The following is a 19,052-nucleotide window of genomic DNA, read 5'->3' as shown; positions in this document are numbered from 1 at the left end:
TCTGTTTAGCCATGTGACCCGAGCATTAAATCAATGCCGGGGCTCTTATTCCTACAAACTTCATTCATTATTTGTTTTTTTTTGGCCCAGGCCTTGCCCCGTTTAATCACAGCCAGCTGGTCTGTGTCGGCCGAGGCATGAGTCAATGTGCTGCAGACCTGCGTTGTGTCGACCACCTCGACAACAGAATGAAAAGCAGCACCGGTTCAATACCGGCTGCAGGAGATTGGGTTAGAGGGTGTGCCTGGTGCACTAACAACGCACAATTACTTTCACTTTTCAGACAACAAATGAGGTCGAGGAGACATCAGCGGCGATCTTACGTAGACAGACGTCATCTGCCGCTGCTTAGCTCATTATTTTGTAATTTAGTCACACTGTTGGTTGGACCCTGAAACCGAATATATATATATATAAAGAAATTATGAATAGCTGATTCTCTTCTATGGAACCCCAAAGTGGTCAATATTTAATACGTACAAAAATACATTCAATTAATAAATTGTAAATCAACAATTTGTGAAATTATTAAAATTCTATTTAAATGAGCAAAATATCTTAAAAAGCACGATGTAACATATTAATGCTATTTAAGTTAGTAATAGCGAGTGGCATTCGCTTGTTTACATGTATGACCCAAACATAAACAGGCTGTAGTGTAATATATTGTCCCTAAACTAACTATTTAGGGACATCTGAAGCTGCAAGATTACTTTTGTTTCATTTGCTTCTAAACACAACCATTAATTGAACATTAATGATATGCATGTTTGGTTTTTTTGTTCACTTTTAAGTGTTTATAACAAAAGAATTTTTGTGTAATGTCCAGACAAATACTCTGGACAGGCATCATACCGGTGTTCTCATGTTCCATCTCCATGACAGTGACTGCTGAACCCAGAGTTAGCGGCGGACACGACAAGTGGCTGACGGCGCTGTAGCTGTTGAAAAGGGTTTTGTACAAGAGTGTGTGGGAAGGGTTTAGGCTCAGGGTCTGTGAGCATGCCAGTGTGCGGTGGAGGATCTGTCTGTGTGTATATACGTGTGTTTCTGGGTTTGTAGTGTGAAAGGAAGCTCCTCTACGTCCCTTTAGGCGGTGTCCATTTTAAGGCTTTGGGGTCAATGGTCTTTCCATTGCCGCGTTTGGTCTCCTTGGACTTCCAGTCGTCGATAAGGTCCTGCAGAGAGAAAATGCCCCTTAGTCGGCTGCGCTAGTGTAGAGCTATGGGATGAAGCTGAAATGTGCTCGTCCTCAGTGCGCCAGAAATGAGGCTTTTCAACTTAAATGACAACCAATCAGCTACCAGCAGGGCAAAGTAGGGATTCCCTACCAAACGGTCAGAACAGCATGGAACAAATTTCTAATGTGATGGTTTTTGTTTCCTACCTGTCTCTTTAAAACCAAGTGCTTTCCCTTCCAGTACTTGAGCATCTGGAGGGATTGCAGCGTGCTGACAATATCCACTGGGTTCACCGCCGTCTCCTGACTGATCTCTGTGAACACAAGAGTGGGACAAGACGAGGTCAGAGTGATGGGATCCGGACTGTCTGATTGAGAAGACTTAAATCTTCAGCCATGCTAGCGGCTCTGTGAGGCAGTATACAGCAGTGCTTTGAGCTAAATGCTGAAACCAGTATGCTCAAATGCTCACAGTGACATTACATTACAGTCATTTAGCAGACGCTTTTATGCAAAGCGACTTACAATAAGTGCATTCAACATTGGTAATCAAAAGAACTACTAGTCACCAGAAGTCATAAGTACATTTCCTTTTCCAAACAAGCATCTAAGAGCATGAAGCAGAGCATAACTCAGAGCCAAAGTACAGTGCAGAAACAAGAAAAACAGTTAGTGCTATAAGTAATACGAATACAATAAGTGCAACAAGCTAGTATGAATACAATAAGTGCTAAGTGGAAGGCTCAGGGTAGCACTTCCTGAAGAGGTGGGTTTTCAGCCTGCACCGAAAGATGGGCAGCGACTCCGCTGTCCTGACGTCAGTGGGAAGTTCATTCCACCGCTGTGGGGCCAGGACAGAAAACAGCCGTGACCGGGTCGATCGGCCGCCAGGACCTCTGAGCGACGGGGCGACCAATCGCCCCGAGGCAGCAGAGCGAAGTGGTCGGGCGGGGGTGTAGGGCTTGACCGTGGCCTGGAGATAGGAAGGATCTGTTCCTTTCACTGCCCTGTAGGCTAGCACCAGAGTCTTAAACTGGATGTGAGCTCTTACAGGTAGCCAGTGTAGAGAACGGAGAAAGGAAGTTGTGTGGGAGAACTTGGGGCGATTGAACACCAGGCGAGCTGCGGCTTTCTGGACAAGCTCCAGAGGTCTGATGGCTGACGCCGGGGCTCCGGCGAGTAGAGAGTTGCAGTAGTCCAGGCGGGAGATGACAAGAGCCTGGATGAGAACCTGCGCCGTCTCGTCAGTCAGGAAGGGACGAATCCTCCTGATGTTGTAGATGTGTGGGAGAACTTGGGGCAATTGAACACCAGGCGAGCTGCGGCTTTCTGGATAAGCGATGGACAGGTCCCGGTGCGGGCAACCTTTCCCCGGGAGGAACAGTAGCTCAGTTTTGTCTAGGTTGAGCTTGAGGTGGTGTGTCGTCATCCACTTCGAGATGTCAGCCAAACACGCAGCGATGCGCGTCTCCACTTGGGTGTCACCGGGGGGAAATGACAAGACCAGCTGGGTGTCATCGGCATAACAATGGTAGGAGAAGTCATGCGAGCGAATAACAGAACCCAGAGATGTTGTGTAGAGCGAGAAGAGAAGGGGGCCCAGAACTGAACCTTGCGGAACCCCCGTAGTCAGCATGCGTGGTTCCGACACGGCCCCCCTCCAGGTCACCTGGTAGGATCGACCCGTCAGGTAGGATGCAAACAGGGAGAGTGCAGAGCCTGAGACGCCCATCCCCTCGAGGGATGAGAGGAGGATCTGGTGGTTCACAGTGTCAAACGCCGCAGACAAGTCCAGGAGAATCAGGACAGAGGAGAGAGAGTTAGCTCTCGCGGCGTGAAGCGACTCTGTCACCGCAAGGAGGGCCGTCTCTGTCGAGTGACCCACTTTGAACCTGGACTGGTGTGTGATGAGTGAGGGTGAGTGACGATGTTCAAGAAATAGTTAGGAAATTGCCCAGAGTTAAATGAGATGATTGAAACCACTCTCATGTCTGACAGTAAACGTACGGGCTACGGCCAGCAGCTGGTTAGCTTAGCTTAGGATGAAGACAGGAAACAGCTAGCTTGTTTTGGTCCAAAGCTAACACCCACCAGCACCTCTAAAGCTCACTAATGGCCATGTAATGTCTTGTTTGTTTAATACATCGCCAGAGAATCAGAGATCACAGACTTCACTAACTGAAACAATACTTAACATGTTCGCTAATCTCTACAGACGTGGTGGAGAATGGCGGAGGCAGAGCGGTCGCATCATGGCAGCACAGAGGGTACGCATTTTGAATGTCGACTGGAAATGACTGAGAGGAGTTATTTGTGTTGCTCTGTACGAGTTGAACAGATCTTCCTAAAGGCTAAATGGCATGCAGGAATTACTGAAAAAGAGGACACAAAGAGGGAACAGAGTGTTATCACGGAACTATTCGCTGCTTTGTCACACTGTCGTGGTTGCCGTCTGACCCCGGAGGCTATTTATTTTTTGATGCTTTTGCTACCTCTACTAAGCGTGAATAAAAAACGATGTTTGAATTACTGTGAATCAGTTATTTCTGAACAGTAACTCATCTAAAACTAAGTGCAATATTGTGTCTTAACTAAATGCTTATGAATGCCATCATCAGGTCAAACCTCCAACACTTTTAAGACATTCCCATCAGCCTCAGCTGTACTTTGTGTTTCGTGCGAATGTTAGCATGCTATCACGCTAAACTAAGTTGATGAGCATTATACCTGCTTGACATCACAGATGTAACTGGGAGCATGTTAGCATACAGACATTGACCGTCGTGCCTCACTTGGGACATTTTTTGTCTTTTCAGTTTTACAATCATTTCGTCTGTGCTAATACATTTGGCACACATTTTGGCAAGGTTGTGAGTTTTCCATTTTATTTTCTATTTCTGAACTTCAACCTCAGCTCCTATAATAAACTGTGTTGCCAAAATACAGACACTTGGCCCATTCAGGACAAAAATGTTATAATCACAAATGTTGACCCCACGGCCATTACAGCATAAAATCCTGCATTCTATTACATAAGGCTTTCAATCTAGAGCAGCACCTTCAGAACTGTAGTTCTTACTATTTTGAGCCATTTTCTCACTCGGGGCAAATACATGCAATTCATCTGGTTTCCACTAGGGGCACTGCTGCCATATTATGGAGCAGTGATTGACATAATGCATCAAAATCAATGTTGTTGCTAATCACTGACATATCCCAGACTGTGGAAAAAAATAATAAAAAGATCAGTTTTAATATGTAAACAAACTGGCATTTAAATGGTTAAAATTGTGAAAATGAATGAATATTTGGTATTCATTCCAGGAGAAAGGAGAAAGAAAATGGGTTTGGGATGACCCAGTTTTGCTCGAGTTTAAGTCTTGGGTGCATCCGCCTTCATTTATCACCTGAACGCTGACTTGGAGTGGCTACAGTGTTCTCTGGTCCATTCACTAAAGACAACACGCATGAATGCACATCTCTCTCTCTCTCTCACACACACACACACACACACACACACACACACACACACACACACACACACACACACACACACACACACACACACACACACACACACACACACACACGGTCTTAAATCCCCACTGCCCATCTTTCCTCTCCCCTAGGTTTTCCCCTATCTCTTGCCAGAACTTCGGAGAGTGCGGTCCAGCTCTGACCTTTGATGGAGATCTCTTTGCCCTGAAAGTTGTTCAGGTAGCGCAGCAGCACCTCCTTCCAGTAACTCCGGTAGCTGATGAGGCCCAGGTCAGACAGGGGGCGCTCAGGTGAGCCCACCTTCTCCTCCACTTTGGACAACAGGTAACCTTAAAAGGGGAGATTAGAAAGAGCATTTTTTGTTGGCAACACTCCTCAAGCATTCCTATCTCCCACTGAGGAAATGTAATAAGGATACAGAAAAAATGCAGTAGATGAATTAATGCATGTAATAGCCAAAAAACAAGAGTGTGCTACAGTATCCTCGGAAGGGACAGTTCCAGACAGCCTCCTATATCTGGTGTTATTGTGCTGTGCAGAATCCCTTAGCCTGTGTTTAAAGTTTATGAGGCAAAGACACACACACACACACACACACACACACACACACACACACACACACACACACACACACACACACACACACACACACACACACACACACGCGCACGCACGCAAGAACACACAAAGAGGAATACACACACTGGGCGTCTGCACTCACTGAAGTCTATGAGCATCTTGCCGTAGCCCTGCCTCATGTACTGCGGCATGGTGAGAATACAGGACACGTTGTAGTTGAGGAAAGAGTTCTTCTCCTGCAGAGGGAGAATAAATCCGTAAACAGGTTTGGCTGAAATGGCTTTTTCAGGGGCCGATATCCGTACTAATAATTTGGAATCTGAGGAAGTTGATATTTTGAGCTGATATTTACATATTTACACAGGCAGAGGATATATTTCATGGCGGAAAAAATCTGATCTGATCTTTACTTTTACCGATCTCATTTTGGCTGTGCATATTCACTTAAGCTAGTTTCTTTTCTCTGGTAAACACTGGACACTTGTTGTGAAAGTAATCCGTGTCTCCCAAGTTACCTTGGAGAAGTATCCGACTAGATGGCACCCTGTGTTGTCAGCTTCGGTCATGACATAGAAGAGGAAAGGTTCTACATCGTAATACAGAGTCTTGTGGTCCAGGAAGAGCTTCGCCAGCAGACACAAGTTCTGGCAGTAGATCTGTGAGCGAGAGCGGTGCAATTTATCAAAGTTTACAGGGAACACAGCTGGCTAGTCTCACACAGACAGATCATTAGGTATGATTCAGGCACAACAGGTCAGAGAGTCCAGAGACAGAGGTCGTACTTTTAAGTATGAATGAAATTCACAAGTGATCCAGACGGATTGCCTTTCACTACAGCGGGAAAAACCCTTGTTTGACTTAAGAATTTAAACAGGAACACCTTGAAGGGATTGATATTTTCTAATTGTTTCTAGTCTCCTAATAAGACCACTGCGATGGCTACATGTGTTATGTCGTAACGAAGCAGAACAGTTCGCCCTGACACGAGTAATTGTGACGCGTTTGTAAAGAGTTCGGTCAGTCCGACTTGGGACAAGAAAACCTCAGCGAAAAAAGTAAGAAAAGCTTACGATAAGAATAGGAAAAATGGTCTCGCGTGATGCCCAACGATAGCCGGGCCTTCCTTTTACCTTGTTCTTCTTTCCGTCCACCTCAAAGACAGAGATGTTCCCCTTCCTGTAGATCTCGTCACCTGGAGGATGCTTCCACACACACTTGGCCTTTCCGCGACAGAGATGAGAAAAAAGCAGCGCAAGTTAGTTTACATAGAAGTTAGCAAAACATTTTACTTTTAGTTTCGCGTGGTGCTCATTCTGGATTTAGGAAAAGAATCAAAGAACAGAGCCAGAGATATTCTGACTACACTAGATCCTCCCTGTTTGATAAACTGCCCTCATCTTAGATAAACCTGTAAGCGTCCCTTTAAACCATGATAGTGAATCTTTTTAATCCCAGTGGACCGTTCTTAATTGATATTTCAAATTCTAATTCTCATTTCAATAATGGCCACAGTCTACTACAAACAGTGTTGTGGCCATACATTTGTTTGACATCCGAGCTCCAAACCATGAAGTTCAGCAGAGCTCCCGCTCCGGTTAAAGGTCCTCTTTTCGCTTCTCTCACTCCAATATAAAAAAAACGGTGTGAACTGCATGAAGAGGGCAAAGTTATACAGGCTATCTAAATAGAGTCTGCATGGTCTAGGAATACAATTATGAGTTGCCTCCGGCGTCGAGATAGTAAGGTTATGGTTGGAACTAAGGCCCAGACTCATTTCGTGCCACAGTCCATTTTCACTTTGATGCTTCAACATCACTGACTGGAAGCTTCAATCTTCAAGCGATCAGAGACATTTCAGCTACGATGAAGTACCGCTCCCTAACCTCAGCAGGCAGAATTTGCAGTATTTGCTCGTGTTTCTTCAGCCTTATTATTGAAATGTGGGATAAGGATAGACAATTATCAAGGAAATACTGAAACAGAAGAATGCAATTTCTGTATCCACTTTTTCTAACGACGCATCATCTCCACAGTGAAAAGACCATTGAAACTTCAAAGAACCGCCGGACACATTATATATACTGCATGGTTGCCAGACATGAGACTAGTGTTGTCACAATACCAAAAAATACTACTAAAAACAGTGTATCTGCAGGTCTAAAAACACTGAATTAAAGACTTTTACAACATAAATGCAAAATGGAATTGGATTACGGTAAAAGTTGCCAAAACCAAGAAGTTTGTGAAAGTACAGTATGCATAAACTAGCAAAATTACAAGACAAAGACGAAGGGTTCAGAAGTTTGCTGTGTTGTATCAGCCCCACTCTGTATTAATCTGACATTGGACATGGGTGACCAGGAGGAATTGCAAGTACGGTTTCAAGACACATTGCATTGTGGGATTGTTAGTAAAAAAGGTGCATGAGATAGATTTCAGACACAGCCATTCTCTGATTTCAAAGGACCTCAAGACGCTCCGCAGAAAAAGCTGCCTCACCATGTGCCGCCGCAGAATGGTCTGGCTCTTCATGTACTTGAGGCAGAACTCGCACATGTAGAGCCTCCCCAGGCGGGCGTATTCCTCTGGGTATGGGGAATGGTACCACGTGTCCAGCTCGTAGCGGCCAAACACGATGGTCTTTATCATGTTGCTGCCCTCCGACACCTGGCCGGCCAGCCGGAGTTTCTCCTATAGAGGCCAGGACAGGAGGAGAAAAGGTACAAAGAGGACGAGAAGGAAGGAGAGAAGAGAAGAGAAAGAAGAAAGGATCCCGATTATTCAGGGAAGAGGATCCGGTGAACCAAAGATCACACGTAGGAAAACCTCAGTGGAGGCAACCAGCCCGATAAAACAAGAACAAGATGCAGGAAGAAAGATTACGATGGGGAACAAATAGGAAAAGGTGTAAAATGAAGCTCTGAAACTAATTTACTAAGTTTACATGTTAACTGCAAGGATTTTTAAGACGTGGCAAACAGAAGATAACATTTGGGTCAGAATTGTGCCCTTTTGGTCCCGAAGTATTTTTCAAAATCCATGAAACTGAATTTAAGACTTAAATAGTGTGAAACATGATTTAAGGCCTTGAATCGATGGCAAAGGAATTTAAGAGAATTTAAGCGGCGTTACCGTGCAATGAGAACATTACTTTGACAAAGAAAGTGTACCTATCTTACGTTTTTAAAGAAAACCCAACAGCAGCTTGAAACGCCAACTCTGAATCTATTGTGAGATTTGGAAAATTCACATGCCATTTGTAGGTAACCAACTGAAACATACAAAACCTTCTGTGCGATTGGAGGATAATAATGCCTTCTCATCTCAATGGGTCACAAAGTAACAGAGCAGAGGAAAAATAACCAAACACAGAATAACAGGAAGTGATTGTCCAAACTACCAAAAATATCTCAGACTCCTCCTGTGGCTGCAGAGGAGGGTTTGCTGACTGAAACAGAGAAGAAGAGGAATAATGCAGAAAAAGGTAGGGGGGGGGGGCAAAAAAAACAAAGGGAAGCGGGAAAGAGTAAGGGAGGGAGGTGATGATGACTTTTCTCTCTTACAAGGTCCTCCGAGGCACGTGCCTGCGCTTTCCTGAACAGCTCGAGGTCGTAGTCGCTGGTGATGTTCTCCAGCAGCGGCTCCCTGCTCGCTCCGTGGCTCTGACGGTGGTCCTGGAAGTGGGGGGGGGGGGGAGAGACTTTTAAAATATGGAGGTGGAGGTGTATGAAAGGGTTAAACACTTTCAGTTCTCACACACTTACCACGTACTTGTCCTTCTGCTCCTTATTGAGGCCAGAATTCCTCTTCCTCCTCAGCTCCGTCACCTTCTCCTTGTAGCGCAGCTGGCGGTCTGACGGGGCCTGAAACCACACGGACACAAACACTTTAAACAGGGAAGAGGAAGAGATGTATAAAGAAATTATGTGCACTGAGATAGATCAATTTCTATTAACACTGGTGTTATTGATATTGTATTACTGCTTGATGTAATGGAAAAAAAATAACAAAAAAAAAAAGTACATTGCTTTTAACTGCTCTATTGGTGTCCCGCAGGGAACTATGCTAGGACCACTTCTATGTAGTCTTTATATAAAAGATATGCCTATGTCTGAAGAGATCCAGCAATATGCTGATGATACAGTCATCTATACTCACGGTTGCCATATATTAAGGCAAATAGTCTGGTTTTATTTCAATAACTTTTGATTTATAGGAATGTCAATAAACTCCAAAACAGCTATGTTCTTGTAAACCTATTATGAGTAGATGAAACTGAGACTGAGACATGGTATTATTGTCTTGTTCATTGTCTCATGTTCTTGCCCATAAGACTTCATTGATGTATGGTATGGTACAATAGTTTTCATTCTCCAATACTCTCAAGGTTCAGCTGTTAATCTGTCTGTTTTGTTTTTCTTGAAAATATGAAATATGAAAATATTGTTAATTTGGGATACTGTATTTGTCCCTACAAGTCCAGTAATAAATGTACATTATATACATATATGAATGCTTTATCGTCTCATATTTCACATATTGTTGAATGAGCTGTGCACAGGCTAACAAAATGTAAATGAATTTACTCTTTAAGTTCTGGACCAGAAACCAAACGGCCTTCAGAACCGGTAAAAAGTAGGTTTTAAATCAGTTGATATTATTCATGTCCTTGCATGTTTCCTTTTCTACTGACTTACTACGTATAGTTTGCAGCAAACTACCATGTGTTACACTGTGCCATTACTTTTATCCTGCTATTTTATAAAACATGTAGTTCTATTCTAGTTTAGGGGAAACGGGTGAATCAGTGTTCTGCAACAACTCAGACTCATGTTGATCAATGAGCACAGTCCCTGTCAAATGAACTAAGGAATGACATCAGAACCAGGAAGCGTCACTTCACACTCACTGTGACTCAACCAAACAGCAAAACAGCAGCTCTTCGTCACTTTGCCTCTGACGCTGCTCCACCGAGGAATCAGTGTGATCTCAGACCTGAGGTATTACTGCTTATAGAGTAATTCCCGGTGTGTGGGAATTTCTCTCACCCTTACAATAACATATATGTGTACATGTATCTCTCTGTTTTAGGTGTGAGCATGTGTCACCGTTTGTTCGACCTGTCAGATGCATTTGCTGTTTATATCTATATGTGTGGGTGTGAGTGTGTATGTGTGTGCGTTACCTGGTTTCTTGTGGAGTGTCTATTCTCGTCCTGGCGGTGTGACAACGTCCTTTCCTCGGCCTGTTTGTCGCGCGTCGATGCCTTGCCCTAACAAAACATCAACACTGTGTCTGCCACCAACGACTCACAACAACCCCCACAGCGGGGAAAGAAAAATAAATTGCGCCAACCCCCTCCGTGTTCCTGGAAGCTTCGCAGCTTGACAACTTGGATTTAAGTCTGTTGGTTTCGTCCACTGGACACTCGGCCGCAGTGCGATGGCTGAGATATTTTCCACAGAGGAAACTTGGTTTGACTAGTGAGTAATATCATAAAAGCACCAAAGTAGCAGAAAAAAAATGTTTTACAGATGTTGTCAGAAACGTGACAAAAAAAAAATGATAAAAAAGGAAGATAACAGAAAATACATGAAATGATCAGAGCTTCCAGTGGAATATTTTTCTGTTTTAAAATAGCTTTCAACGTCATGGTTTTTACACCTACTTCTTACCCTGGAGTCCCTGTGGATATGTCTTTGTGCGTAAGTGTGTGTGTGTGTGTGTGTGTGTGTGTGTGTGTGTGTGTGTGTGTGTGTGTGTACCTTGCATTCATCAGCAGAGAGATTGTGGTAGAGAGGACATCCCGATATGGAGAAATGTCTCTCATGCCTCCCCGTTAGATGACCTGAGAGAGAGAAAGGGGGAGAGATGTACGGAGAGCTAAGGGTTGGTGGGTGGTAGCGGGACGTCTGGTCCAATAAAAACCAAACGTTGCGGTGTTTGTGCCCTCACCCAATGAGTTGCACCCAGGCGTGGGACACTTCATGTTGAAGTTGTAGCTCTCGTGGAAGCGCCGTCGTTTGGGCCGGTGGGAGAGGTCGTGGGCGGCGGCCTCTTTGAGCGACAGCTCTTTGGCCAATCTCTCGTCCTCCTCTTGCGACACTACAATGTCGTTGCTGGACGACACAAGGTCGTTGCTGGGGCTGGAAACGTCGATGTCGGACTCCGAGGACGGGGCGTTACCCGTCGGGGTGCGGGGAGGGGTCTCGTCCCGGTCCGCCCCCTGCTTCAGGTCTGCTGAGCCAATCGGGGACAAAAGAGAGGGAATGATCGCAAGGACGCTGACCTCTGCATAAATCTGTGGTTTTTAAACTGTAAATGACAAGTGCACAACGTTTCGTATTCTCATTTGACTGCCTCACGTTACTGTTGGACAGCCCTTTACAGCAAGGAACAAAAGTCACAAAAAATAATCAATGGAGGCAGATGTAGACCAGCAACTCCAGAGTTCTGCAACGCAAAATTACTGTATTTGTCAAAGGAGTCTGGTGACTTTGAAGAGGCTTCAGTTCCCCGTCAGAAAGGACTGTCTGTCGGCAAGGTAGAGAAGTGGAAATATTCTAAATATAGCGTACACTTATACTGATATTGATGTTTTTAGGTGGTTAAAATAATGCAACCGTCCACAGCAGCACATTGCTTTTCTCCTGTGCTGGTGCTACTGTCTGTTTCTCCAAACTGGAGGGGGGTGTTGACCGACAGCTATTGTAGTTAATACACTCACTATGGATAAGCACCTCATCCAAACCTACTTCCAAAGACACAAAACTGTATCCCACTGAACCCTAATGATCTCATTTCAAAGCCTTGGTTGGAGGTAGATAAAGCATTTTTACGGCTTCCCCAGCGAGAACGTTATCCCAGCACCAACAACACAGAATGTTCAATAACATTAGAGCGTTCATGCAGCCCAGCAAGTGCTGGAGTAAATACAACCACTGTGGGTTGGAAAACAGCGGTACAGAAACAAAAGCACTAACAGGAAAAAATGCCAACGAGTACAATTGTTTTATCATTTTTCAATCTTTTACCGCAAATCTATCTAAAGGGATTTCTCTGTAGGCTGCAAATGTGACCAGCAGTGGCAGCCAGCAGAGAAATCCAATAGTAAAGACTGATGTTACTGCAGCAGAAGACCAAACACCCGTCTTCTGCTGCAGTAAGGCTGACAGGTGAAGGGGACACATAGAAGCCCCTCTCCTCTCCTATTTTTCCTCGTCACATTGTAGTTTTCGGGCGATTTCTTTTAACTCCAGAGATTGCAAACCTCTGCCAATAATGCTAAACAACGTCTTGAAATTTGTGTTAAACCCTGAAACATCTTTCCCAATACCACATGCAAATATGACAAACCCAGATATTCTGCTGAATCTAACCAAAAACCCATCGACTTTGAAACGAGGGAACCGGAAGTGGCAAGAAATACCATCTAATTTCCGGGTATTCCTGCAGCACTCCTATCCGACAATTGTGAGGAATTTAAGTTTAGAAGTACAATAGTTTGATTTAAAGCACACCTAAAGAAAGTATAAAATATCATATGTTCACAAAATATTCACTTATGAAATGTATAATAGCTTTACAGTATATTCACTTGTAAAGGATGGTATATATTACTTACAAAAGTGTTAAACCACACAATCTTAATCAATTGAATGTATTAGACTAGAAGTATAGTAGTTTAGAGTAGAGAGAGGGCAAGGAGAGGAAGGGCGAGAGTTTCAGAGTTTTTCATGACCATATATGGAGATGTGATGGGTCGGAGGTGAATCGGCGCCGCGGGAGACAGGACGGTGGTCAAGCGGGGGTCGGATGGACGGAGCTTTTAGGAGGAGGTGGACCAACGGACATTACCAGGATCATCATGTGGACCAATGGAGAGCATTGTCTGAGGCCAGGAGGAGACAATTGAATTTTAGCCAGCCACTGAAGTTGTTACTAGATTTTGAATGTAAACCGTTGACTTTTGGGTATAAAAACATTGTTCGGAGAGACGTTATTCAGTTCTTGGCGATCTTCTTTACTGTAAACTGGCGTTTGTTGGCCGGTTAGGGGGGGAGTGTTTGAACTCGGTTTTGCGATTCCTTACTGTCGACAGAGTAATTCAGTTTGTAATTGTTTTTTTAGCATTTGTGAATTATAAATACTTTTTCATTGTAAGCCGGATCCAGCTGATTTTTCTTAGCGTGACTTCGTTGCTCAAACAACAACGAAAGAGCGAGAGGTCCGCGGCCTCCTGCGAGCAGAGGTCTCACTCCATTACAGAATCCAAAAATCTTCATGGTCTATGTCAATTTGTCACCTATGGAGGAATTAGCCATAAAATCTGGTGTTCCACAAGGGTCCGTTTTAGATCTTGTGACGTTTTTAATTTGTCTAACGTTTGTAAACTGGCATCTAAGATTTGAATTTGCAAGCATCAACAGTATCTTTTATTCTCACAGAAATCTTGATGAGAATTTTATAGTTCTCTGCTCCACATATCTGGAACAAAGTCCCAGAAAGCTGCAGGTCTGCTGAGACCCTCAGCTCCTTTAAATCAAGACTGAAGACTTCTCTGTTTGCTGCTGCCTTTAATTGAACCACATTCAAGGATATTAATCAAACTCCTGCATTTTACTACTGTATTGTATTTCTTACACTGCTTTTTAGTGTTTCAATGAATGTTCTTAATTGTTTTTTAAATCTCCTTTTCTTTTTCCTTATGTTTTAATGCTTTTACGTGAAGCACTTTGAATTCCCTTGTTGAAATGTGCTATACAAATAAACTTGCTCTTAATATCGTTTTGCTGTTTGACTCCCTGTTGAGGCACCAAACGATATAGTTGAACAACCAACCAATCGAAGGCGCTGACACATCTCTTTTAATGGGTGCAGATCAGCAGCTCCTACAGCGTGTGAAGTTAGACAACAGATCCTGGTTTCCCCGTGAGGTAATTCAATTATCCCAGCGACAGAAAACACAAGGTCACGATATGTACGGAGACACGTTCGTCTTCATTATAAATCGGGAACACACTGTGATCACAGACGGGGCTCGTGGCATTAGCTGAATGGCACTGAATGAACCACGCAGATAAGACGCTCTTCTTCCTCCTTCCACCCTTCATCTTCACCTCATTCCTTCTCTCCTCTTCCAGCTTCCTTTTATAACCCCTTCATCTACTCATCAGTCTTTCCCTAACGCCCTCGCACTCCTCTCTGACTTTACTGCCTAACTTCCACCCCCTCCTCTTTTCATCTCTTCTTCCTTCTTCTGTGCCTCCGTTTCAACTTTTAATGGAAAAGGTTGAAAGTATCCCTTTAACGGCATGTATAGGTGTAATATCTAAGACATACGGGAAACACTACCGGGCTCACCATTAGCCTCGGTATCTGAGCCAGACGACCTGCTCTGGCGCAGTGGGTATTTTTTGGCCGCGGTGTTTGTCGCCCCCTGCTGGCTGCGTGTGATCCTGCGCCCGGAGGAGAAGACGGACGCTGCCACTGCTGCCGCCGCCGCCGCCGCCGCCGACTCTGCCGCTGAATCCAGGCCTTCGTCTGGACCAGTGGCCGCAGGAGAGCTGCTCCGTAATGAGCTGCAGTTATCTAGAAGAGAAGAGATCACTTGGTTTTAGATACTACCTACAACATTAATATACCGATTCAATATTAATACACTTAGAAATGTAATGTGGATGCATCTTACTGTTAATGTTTCTTCACATTTATTTCCCTTTGCAGTATTGCTACTTTTAGTTGCCTACAATTTTAGTGGGCTTTTAATTGACAACTATTTTGATGATTAATTGATCATTTAAGTTAAAAATTGTGAGGATTTGCTACTACAACTTCAATAAACTGCTCAGCTCTTTGATTTGAATTCACATATATTGTACATATATACATATTTTGATTGTAATGTTCTTTTATATTTACGTCTCTTGATGTTTGCAATACTTGCATTTACTTTTATTTAAATTTTCTCTTACTGTGTTTATGTTATGCACCAATGCAAATGTCTTGTATGTGAAAACCTACTTTCCAATAAACAGGATTCAGATTCTGCTACTCCTCGTCTCATGTAACAGTCAAATGAGTATATTTGGGTTTTAGATAATTAGGGGTTTCATCATGTCAGCAAAGATTAATCAAGAAAATAATCAGCAGATTAGATGATAATGACTCTTAATCGTCTACCTGGAAACTTATCAGAAAAAATTGCAGCAAAAACTTAAGTTGACAATCGACTTAACTGCCTTAAAAGTTTCATAATTTCTAGATTGATTCATTTAAACCTGAGCAGTCTGTAACGGACTAACTGCAAGCAAAACAAAATGGTAAGAAGAAGACAGAGATACTTGTTGCAAATGGCCTCAATGATAAAGAAGAGATTAATCCCGTCGCAGAAAGGAAGACTGAACCTTTGAATACGCTTCTTTTTGAGAAAAAAAACAGCCTCTGTGCTCTTTATTAAGCCTCTACAGGGACGAGGACAGCGTAGCCAACTCCTCTCAGTAACAATAAGCAGAGGAAACAGTGTCGCCTTTTATTCCCCCGCTGTAAACCCCCCGGCAGCCACAGCGGAAAGAGGTCACACAGGGGGTAGGGGTAGTGTCTATGTGTGTGTGTGTGTGTGTGTGTGTGTGTGTGTGTGTGTGTGTGGGTTGATAGACACTGTTGAAGTGGGGGGGGTTGAAGTCTGCCCGTGGTCCCTGAACGAAAACATCCTCCCTCATTCAAATGACACGTAAATGAAATTATACTGTAAATGTCTGGCTCTGTAATAAATACATATGATTAAATGTGTATGAAATGAAGAACATAACCACAAAAAATTCACTACAAATAAAAAGCAGAAAACAAAACTGTGTTATAATAAATGGATTTAATTAAAACCAACCAGGAAAACTGGCCAAAATATATATATATATATATATATATATATATATATATATATATATACACACACACACACACACACACACACTTCTAACTTTCTAAAGTCCAAGGGAAGAAAATACTGGTGTTATTAAATTAGGCTTTTAACAAAAAGTTACAACCATGTTGCATGGGTGTCACTTTGAAGTTAAAATGTAAGGTTTATAATGTGTTACAGTGCAGCAGTTAGACCCAATGCAATGTTAACAGTGGAATGCTATGCTAAGCCAGTCAACACATGGCTAAAAGCGAAACTAACTAATTAAAACTAACTGAAATTGAAATTACAACCGACCCAAGCAATTACTTCAACACTCCATGCATAGTGTATGAGCTATAAGAACTATTTTGATAGAGCTGACACGTTAGCATGTAGCTCACTGATGCTAACCTACAAACTGCATTTAAGAATTCCTTTCAGTGCTTTAAAAGACCCTCATGTTGTCTCTTATTCCACAATGTATCATCCCTACCTTCCTATTGTTCTTACCTATTAAATATGAATACATGGAATTAGTTAATAATATATATTTTTTGTTCTTCCTATATTGGTCTATTTAAAAAAAAAAAAAAAAAAACTTGAAACGTTTACCTTGTGAGCTGCGGCTGAGGCGCAGTGAAGCGCGAGTCAGGCGCGTGCTACTGCGCCTGTGCACGCTCTCGGAAGCTTCCGCGTGCTCGAGATCGGCGGAAAAATCCGAGTCCTCCGTCCCGTCCGAGCTGCTGCCGGCGGTCCTCTGCAAACGACAACGTTCATCAACTATCAGCGTGATTTAAGTCAAAAGTCGGGACTGTCACCAAAAATAAGTATCAGACGAGTTAGCAAAATTCTGTGAGACTGATGTTAGCAAAGCTTTGTGTGTGTTTGTTGTTGTCTGTTTGTTTTATTTTACCATCGGGTAATTCAGCAAGGATCCCATGCTGGGGGAGGAGCATCACCCCCTCCACATCTCCTCCGGCTCTGAGCCCCCTCTTGCCACGATGGACTTTATGGTCAATAAATACTCAAAATAAGGCTAATCGCCATCAGCACGAGTACAAGCCGAATCACGGTGATCGCATCAATTGTACCAACCCCAGTTTGCCACAACGCCTGAGTGCACCTTCCGCGTGAATCTCCAGTTTGTAGTCAATTAAGTGGACTAGAAGACATTTACCAACAAACAAAAAAAACGCCCAACAACTCGGCAAAGACAAATGAACTAATGAAACGTCCCATGAACTTGTGTCTCTGCATAATTTGTCGTGTGCAGGCTGCCTATGTGCCTGCCACACGGAATGAATGGGGTGATGCTCACCTCACCCCACCAGAGACACAAAAATCCGGCAGGGTGGGGGTGGGGCAAGAGGACTCGAGCACTAGCCAACATGTCATTTGCATTGATATGAAGAAAAAAAAAAACATTTTGTACCCTTTGAAATAATAACCAAAATGTGATGTTATAGGACTAGTCAACCCACAATTGTTTAATATGAATGAATGTGGTGCAATAATAATGTGTATATTCTTCTGTATTTTATTCGTTGCGCTTAATATTTAGTTCACAATCATTTATTTATTTTACTAATTATTACATATTACACATTGATTTTACACAGGGCCACCCAAGAAAATATATGAATAGGATATGATAACCTTTTATTGATGCACACGGGGTAAAGTATGTTACAGAAAAAAAGTCAAATTTAGAAAAGCTACACCATGAATCAAAATGATATTAAAGCTACTCACAGATGTCAATTGTGCAAAATAAGTAAACATTATAAGTTTACTTATAGGCTACTTGTCTATTAATTGTCTACTACTTAATTGTATTAAAAAATAAAACTACATTTTAATAGCATTAGAAGACAGTAACAAACAATATACAAATGAAAAAGATTCTACACTACAGCGTGGACCACAGCGCACATTCGACGTTAAGCGCGTTTGACAACTTCACAACAAGAAACTGAGGACCTCATTTACATACGGCCAATCACATTAAAGAGGAGGCGGGGTTTGAGAGAGTCGGACCAATGAACGCAACGCTTGTCCAGATTCTGTCCAATGACAGCGTTGTTTTGGTGCGGACGCTTCGTTTCCATCCTCGTACTCAAAGGACAGCCTGTTCCTTTTCCAACAGTTAAAGCGGCCGTTATTGACACGAACGGAGGTCAGCACCTCCATGCTCTCCGCCAGCTGGTAGAAATCTGACCAAATCTCGTAAAGGCCAAATGTTCAAAGCTCTTCTCACTACACCACGAGGAAGTGACGCTTAATACACTGCAACACATTCTAGCAACTCAGCAACAAACATTAGCTAGCGTAGCTTTTAGCATCAACACAAGACTGTGATAGCTCAGTCGAGTGACTCTGCAAACGTCCGCATTCAACACACACCCACAACTTATTAATGGCGACTTGTAGAATCGCGTTTCAGCTCACATGCGGTCGGAGGTGTTCCCACACAGTTAGATGTTTGGCTGACATGAACTGTGACGTTGTGTTGTTGTGTGTCCGATCTGCAGCCTAACGGCTGCAAACAGCTGTCTTACCTTTCTCCGGGGCATTCTCAAAGGTGTTACGTGTGTCGCCTGTGGCCGGTTACTACTCCCTACTCTGGGGACAATTTATTTCAGCTTGTATAAATGATACGAACAACAAATCACCAGCTTTTGATATGAGCCAACTCAGCTGAAAAAGGCGCACCAATTTGTCCGCACTTCCTTGTGAGTACAGCGCAAACTCGTTCGTTTTTCGGGTCCGTTGACAAAATGCCTCCGTGTGGAATACGAAGCTGCGGTGGTCCTTTGATTCAACATATAATGACAAGAGTTGTAAAGTATCTACAATTTCTAAAATTTAAAGTTGACAAACAGTTATTATAGG

The 19,052-nt window shown here is 43.2% G+C and overlaps 1 protein-coding gene across 3 annotated transcripts in view; it reads right to left on the bottom strand.

Annotated features, from left to right (window-relative positions):
• Positions 1-18,917, bottom strand: part of kat7b (K(lysine) acetyltransferase 7b) — a 19,319-nt gene extending 402 nt beyond the window's left edge. The window contains exons 1-15 of one of the 3 annotated variants that reach the window (XM_068737022.1): positions 18,719-18,917; positions 16,773-16,917; positions 14,621-14,848; positions 11,213-11,497; positions 11,023-11,105; positions 10,443-10,529; positions 9,022-9,120; positions 8,821-8,931; positions 7,757-7,948; positions 6,388-6,477; positions 5,773-5,913; positions 5,400-5,493; positions 4,861-5,007; positions 1,388-1,494; positions 1-1,178 (exon numbers count right to left, since the gene is read on the bottom strand). The exon at positions 1-1,178 is cut by the window's left edge and continues 402 nt beyond it. In XM_068737022.1, coding sequence (XP_068593123.1) covers positions 1,080-1,178; positions 1,388-1,494; positions 4,861-5,007; positions 5,400-5,493; positions 5,773-5,913; positions 6,388-6,477; positions 7,757-7,948; positions 8,821-8,931; positions 9,022-9,120; positions 10,443-10,529; positions 11,023-11,105; positions 11,213-11,497; positions 14,621-14,848; positions 16,773-16,917; positions 18,719-18,733 — 1,923 coding nt within the window. In that variant the 5' untranslated portion in view covers positions 18,734-18,917 and the 3' untranslated portion in view covers positions 1-1,079. The remainder of the gene's footprint in view (positions 1,179-1,387; positions 1,495-4,860; positions 5,008-5,399; positions 5,494-5,772; positions 5,914-6,387; positions 6,478-7,756; positions 7,949-8,820; positions 8,932-9,021; positions 9,121-10,442; positions 10,530-11,022; positions 11,106-11,212; positions 11,498-14,620; positions 14,849-16,772; positions 16,918-18,718) is intronic. The other 2 variants (XM_068737024.1, XM_068737023.1) reach the window with 2 other exon arrangements.
• Positions 18,918-19,052: the final 135 nt, after the last annotated feature.

Source organism: Cebidichthys violaceus, unplaced genomic scaffold (assembly GCF_023349555.1).
Source record: "Cebidichthys violaceus isolate CVI_PGR_0920_01 unplaced genomic scaffold, fCebVio1.0.p SCAF_75, whole genome shotgun sequence".
Lineage (NCBI taxonomy): Eukaryota > Metazoa > Chordata > Actinopteri > Perciformes > Stichaeidae > Cebidichthys > Cebidichthys violaceus.
The sequence above is the reverse complement of the archived record's forward strand: the minus strand, read 5'-3'. Positions and strand labels throughout refer to the sequence as shown.